This window comes from Brassica oleracea, chromosome C7, assembly GCF_000695525.1.
Source record: "Brassica oleracea var. oleracea cultivar TO1000 chromosome C7, BOL, whole genome shotgun sequence".
NCBI lineage: Eukaryota > Viridiplantae > Streptophyta > Magnoliopsida > Brassicales > Brassicaceae > Brassica > Brassica oleracea.
Genome location: NC_027754.1, coordinates 25,969,709 through 25,976,858, shown reverse-complemented (window position 1 = coordinate 25,976,858; position 7,150 = coordinate 25,969,709). Strand labels below are relative to the sequence as shown.

The following is a 7,150-nucleotide window of genomic DNA, read 5'->3' as shown; positions in this document are numbered from 1 at the left end:
GAAGTAAGCACATAAATCAAAATAAATAAATCAAAACAACCATTTTATTTATTTTATATGGTATATAATTAAATTTTAATGATATTTACATATATAAAGTATATTTTAATATGAACATTTAAATTAAGCTTCCTAGTTTCTACTCATACGATTTTATTAATATTTGTATATTTATTGTAACAAAATATTAAAACCCTTAGTCACAAAATTTTTATTGGAAAATTTTTAATAGTTTGAGTAATTTATAATCGCTTTAAAAGATTCAATGCAAATTTCAAATTTTCATGTCTCAATACACTTCAATGTAAAATTTGAAATTAACGTATTTATATATTTTATATGGCATATAGTTTAGTTTAAACGATATTAAATATATATATATATATATATATTTAATCTGAATACCTATTAAATGATACTTCATATTCATATGATTTTATGATCATTTTATATCTTTTTATAGCAAAAAGGTAAAACAATTGTTCACAAAATTTTTATTGTAAGATTTTTAACAATTTATGTAATTTATAGTCGTTTTAAAAAAATTCAAAATATAACATATAAGAAAAAAAACTAAAATTTGTATTATATTGTTAATGTGATTGTTTAAATTTTTAATAATATAAATTAAAAAGGATGGAAAATATAAAAATTATTATGAAATCTTCATTATTCAAAATCATTAATTGTCAAATATATGTTAATTATATTATGTAATTTCATAGTTTTATTTAAGGAAAAAAATAGAGAATATTTTTTATGCATTACTAATTAATTTGATAGTCAATTTATAAAAAGTATAATATATATTTAGATGAACTAACTTATTTTTCTAAAGATTCTGAAAATCATCATGGTGATGACACGTGAATATACTCAAAGGTTGTAATGCTTATTAATTAATATATAAGGGATAATATATATTTAGATGAATCAATTTATTTTTCTAAAAATTCTGAAAATCATCCTAGTAATGACAGTGATTACGCTCAAAGGTTGTAATGCTCATGTGTGGTTTATATGTCCACACTGGTTAAAATGTTCCTCGAAACTGTACGTTCGACCAACATAATGATGTAATTAAAATAATAATACACTTGCTTGACTTCAAAACATGAACTCATTTAGAACACATATGATTAAACAACAAGGATTTATTTATCGTCCTCGCAAAAAAACTTACAAAGATACCCCAAAAAATGAAGTCAACGATTGTAATTTCGACGAATTTTGTTCGCTCAAGGAAGAGGAGGAACATTTGAAATGCCTTGACGTTGTAACTCCGTCATGACGCCATCAACTGACGGTGGATTCAGTCCCAGGGGAAGTGGTAGCCACGGCTTTGTTATAACGTCCCCTAAAGCGGCGTCTATGCTCTCATTCGACTGCATACCGGTCAAAGTCAATTGGAGATAAGCACTAATTAATGAGAGAACGATATCAAAACTAAACAAAAGTTATTCAATAACTTTTTGAATTATTTCAGAAAAAGTAAGACAAATAAAGGTGGACTCACGGGATGAATGTCGATGGGAGGATTAGTGGGGCCTAATGGTCTTGTAGGAACACCAATGCTTGAATGATTCGATGAAGCCATACCATATCCCTACACATATTTACATATAAATTCTAATTAAAATTAACATTTTTTCATAAATTCGTGCCTGCATATATAACTTATAGCTCTCAATCTGATTAGAAATCCGCACAAAAAGAGTTTATAGCAAATGAATAATAGAAATATAATACTTTAGTTAGATAACATGTTATATCATATATAAAATTAGAAAATCATTTGTTAAACACATCAAGATTCAAATTTTGAGACTTTAGAATGCTTAAAGCTAGTATAATCAAATTTTGTAGACGTAAAAAATGGTGGTATTATATTTAATAATTTCATTTCCTGTTAATTATTGTTTTTCAATTATTTATCACAGTTCAACCGTGCAGCCAATCAAAATCTATCATATTTACATATGAATGAGCTTATACCTGTGCAAGGGTGTGCCCAAAAAAAAAGAACATATATATATATACCTGTGGATAGAGGGTTTGTAGGTGCCAATATGGCAGTTGACCTGGCCAACAGGACGGAGGTATTGCAACGGCCGGAGGAACTGGAAACGTCCGATGAGGAGACGATGATGGATTGTTAGGCTTGTGTTTAGGCCACGTAGGATGACCCCACACGTGCAAAGGCCTGAAGTGGCCCTGATGCAAAGGTGTCACATGTTGTGGATAGCCTAAGGCAGGAAGAGCCATACTTACCTTTTCTCCTCCTTCAGGCACTGCCACTGTGGCATGTCGTCGGAGATTCCAGCTCGCAGCTTCTGCTTCCCGGGCTAGTAAATGCTTTCGATGTGACCTATATTTCTACCATTACAAGATACACACATAAATTTCATATTTTTCGGTTAACGTAAATAAATCTTGTTTAAATGGATAATTTAAAAAAAAACAGTTTTATATCACGTGTAATTCACGTGTTGTTAACTCAGCTTATATACAAGCATTTAACTCAACTAACATAAGCTTAACTAACATCTAACCACACTAATCAACACCCTGAGTTAACAACACGTGAATTACACGTGATATTTTAGTATAATTAATCATAATATGGATCTTGATTGGTTAAGAATATAGCTGTAGATTAATTGATGTAGAACTTATTAGGCTATTGATTTATTAGACCGTATATAATACCTGGAGATGGCTAGCTACGTTGTGACGATTGAGTGATTTGACGTTCATAATCTCCAAAATCCGTGACGGCACCGCCTTATCTACGCCTAATCTCTCCACCGCTTCTACAAATTTCCGGTGTAACTCCGGCGTCCAATCCACCTGTTTTTCCAATACATATAATATTTAGACTAGTTAAATTAAAAACAAACTTATTTATTTAATTATGACAAACTATGATTTATTATGAAAACATGTATACATAAACTCACCTTTGGTTTTTTCTTAATTCCGTTATCGCTGGACAAACAATCTTTACTTTTCTTCCCTTTACGTTTGCCTTTACGCACCGTTTTGTCCGTACCTTCAGGCTTACACCAGCCACCGTCTCTCTCCGATGTCTCAGACGCCGCCGAAGTGTTTCCCTCCATTTCTAGTTCTTCATCTCTTCCGCTGCCGGAATATTCCCCGAGAACATCCGAATCAATCTCCAAATCGGGTAAAACATCATCTCCATTGAACTCAATGAAAAGGTCGTCGTAGAAATCGATTCCTTCAAGAACATCGAGACTTCCTTCCTCCGCCGTGAAGTCCGGCAAGCCTTCCGTCGTAAAATCTGCGAAATCTGCCGCCATGTAATGATCCCTTGAGGTGGTGTTGACGACAAGTGGCGACACAGTTAACATCATCGAATCAAGAAAATGAAAAATTCAAGATTCGAAAATTGAGAGAGAGAGAGAGAGAACAAGAGTGAGACAGTGGAGTAGTAATTGTGTTGTGTGTCTGGCTGTATAGATATAGATAGCTCCAAGGTTTATCAAAATCTTCATATGCCATATTGCTGACACTGACATGAGAAAACTTGTGGTTGAGAGATAGGAGAGAGAGATTTTTTCCCTTCTTATAAATTTAAAGTCTAATAATACATTTTAAAAAGTTTTAAAATCAATCGTAGATGAATCATGATATATGATAAAAGATTTGTAACCTTTTAAAACTTTTATAATATGATGTTATGTCCATTTTCATTAATATTTTCGTTCCAAAAAATTATGAAATATACTATCATTTGTGTTTGACTTTATTTCCTTCCAACAACCTGTATTTAAAATTACAATTGTTAGCTATAGGAATTGGCCACAGTTTTCTATATTCAAGAATTTCAATGGATTCAGGTACAAAAAAAATAGAATTATAATGGATAAGTATAATTAATAGTTATTATATAATAATTTTTTTCATTTTTATTAATTAAATTACTTTGGTTAGAGAAGAAATGATGGTTTATTAAAAAATAAAATAAAATAAAATAAAATAGGTTTATTTTGATTTGTCTATTGTTTTTACAGAAAACATTACTCATGTTCTTTTCATAGCCGCTGCGACTAGCGGTTGCAGCAAAGAATAACTCTTCGACGGAGACAAGTAGAATGATTTCAAAAGTGAATTCAATCATTGTAGCTTGCCGCAGTGACTGCTGCAACAACTGAAAAAAGAGACGCTGCTGACGCCAATAATTTTAGCGTCGGATTTAGTTATTGAGTCTTGCCGCCGCGACTAGAAAAGTAGTTTCACCGGCGCTGCATTTTAAAGTGCTGCTGACGTCTCCGTTGATATTAATCGATTGCTCCCGCTGATGCTGCGGCTAAGAAACGAATAGGAGTATTATATACGGGAAACATACCCAATATTCTTGGTAGTTGGAGAAAAGGAGGATCATTAGTGTATAGTCTCTCAATCTAAGTCTCTAATAATTATTATATTAGTATTTAAGTATGATTATTTGTGTGAATTTAAATTTAAATGTTAAAAAAAAATTCTACCATTCAGGAATTGCCAAATGGTAGAAGAGCTTCAGAAAATTGTTCGAACGATTCTCGAAAAATAAGCGTTTTTTTTCTACGATCTCTCTCATTCTTATTATTTTTTAATATTAGTTATGTTCACAGACTTTCATTTTTTCTGCCACTGTGCATGCTCTAAGATAATAATAACACTAGATTTTAACCTGTACGTCTCTGCGGATATTTTTCTATTTTATAAATGTATTTGATATTATTATAAATGTTTTAAATATATAATTTTTATTTTAGTGTTATAAATTGTGTAACTCTATGATATTATTGTTCGTATTTTTTCTTCGATATTATTAATATATAGTGATTTTTTAAAAAATGTTTTACTTTGTTATTAATTTTTGTTACTTACTAATATATTATCGATTTATGTACAAAAAAATAACAATATGAAATAATCTAATAGAGAACCTTCTTTAAAATATTTTTTTTTCTTTAATTTATACATTTTGCACAAAATACATTTTCAAATATTATTTATATATATTATAGAAAATAAATATGTTTAAGATAATTTATATTTACATATTGTGTTTAAAACAATATACTTTAGCATATATCATTTTAGTGTTTTACGGGATCTATAAGTAAAAATATTATTTTGTTTAAATAATTACTAAATTTTATTGATAGAGGATATTGTTTGGATTTTATGATATTAAATTTTATTTTTATTTTTAAATTAGGAATTCAAAATATTAGATTGCGTTAATTTTTACAACATATATAGCTGGTTTTTTCGTGGTGCATTTCAAAAAGTTATTTTTTAATTTAAGACTTTATCTTTTGTAAAATTTGAAATATTATCATTTTGAGTTTGAATATTTTTTTTCAAATTTTATATTTTGTCAAGAAAACTTTGAAAAATTATACAACTATTTTTGAGTTTGGAACATTACATGAATTTTGAATTTGTTTTTTATTACTACATTAATATATTATTTTATAAAACATATTTGAATTTTTGGTAATATTTTTAAAATTGTTTTCAACAGATTTTTTAATAATTAAAATAAAAATAAATTTATAGTTAAAATTTGATTTATCATCAATATTTTAAATGAATTACTAAATTTTCATAGTTTCTAATAACATATTTTTAAATAGTATATGAACTAAAACTTGTTATATACTATTATATTTTTTTATATAAACATTTTTAAATAATATGCTTGAGAGTTCAAAAATAAATAAAAAGATAATATATAGTTGTAGATATAAAAGTTTAACATATGTTAATAAAAGTATTTTTGTATAAAATATTATATAGTTTACGAATTTTGACTCATTTTAATACTGAGTGATAATTTATTTAAATGAAAACATTTTAAAATATAAATTTGTTCATTTACCTATTTAATATGATTTTCCATATTTAATTCATATAGAAATGCTATTTTTGTATAATACAGAATATACTTATAGAATTTATAAAAAAATAGTATATAATTTTATTTTTATTTTTATTTTTTATAATAAAAGTTTAGTTAACATTGATTTATAATAATATTAAATTATTAATTACGAAATTTATTAATGTGTCATTTTATAAAAAAATATATTTAAATTTTAAGTAAGATTTTGTTAGATTCTTTCTCAACAGATTTTTTTATAATTAAAAAAAAATTAAATTCAAATTTATAGTTGGTTTATTAAATTCAAATTTATAGTTGGAAAAATGATTATGGAAGGGAGACGAGGAACGCCAGGAGACACACATATTTACACACATATAGATAGCAAATTAACTCGTTTAACTTATGAGGAACGATTGGAGACACACTTCTTTAAAACAATTATTTAAGACATTCATAAGAAAAATACACATTATCATATTTTAATATTATTAAATCTTTTATTTATAACATATTAGGCCATCGTTTCTTTCCCAAAATCATTCATTTTAAATTATATATTTTCTATTACATTTATAAATTATTTTAATATTATTTTTAATTTCATTCAAAAATTATTTAATATTTTAAGATTTCACGTTATATTTATTTTTAAATAGATAGCAAATTAATTCATTTAATTTATAACTAAAATGAGTTGAATTCGAATTTACATATTGAAGCTACTATAGTACATGAATTTAGCTAAACTTATTCATCATAAAAATTGAATTCATCATGAACTGAGTAAAACGTTATTTTTACATTTAATGCTATTAAGGCATATTAGTATTTTATATTGTTAATGGCATCGACTCTTTAAACTTGACTACATTAAAATCTTAATTACCAATACTTACTCGTTGCAAGAAAAAGAACAAAACAAGTCATATATTTTTCTCCATTTTCTTTTACTAATTATTATTTTATTCTTATGGCTACGTGGACTCTAATTATTTTACAATTTTAATATGTGAAAATGTCAGGTCTATCACTCTTCACCAGACGACCAGTGGCGGAGCTAGAGTGTAAGGACGGGGTCATCTGACCCCTAAAATTTTTGTTACAGAAATAATTATTTGTATTTTTGATGAGAAAGCTAGTGAAATGTTGTAAAATCATTATATTGACCCCGATGACATATGCTTAAAATTAACATAACATAAAACCCAACTTAATTTATTGACCCCGTTAAACTTTTTGGCTAGCTCC

General features: G+C 27.2%; 1 protein-coding gene across 1 annotated transcript; it reads right to left on the bottom strand.

Moving 5' to 3' along the window:
- Positions 1-1,012: 1,012 nt before the first annotated feature.
- LOC106307092 (transcription activator GLK2) lies at positions 1,013-3,475 on the bottom strand. The gene is made up of 5 exons (XM_013743951.1): positions 2,961-3,475; positions 2,710-2,850; positions 2,041-2,376; positions 1,517-1,606; positions 1,013-1,385 (listed from the first exon to the last, which is right to left on the bottom strand). Exons 1-5 carry the CDS (start codon positions 3,375-3,377, stop codon positions 1,239-1,241), a joined length of 1,131 nt encoding a protein of 376 aa, XP_013599405.1. The 5' UTR covers positions 3,378-3,475; the 3' UTR covers positions 1,013-1,238.
- Positions 3,476-7,150: the final 3,675 nt, after the last annotated feature.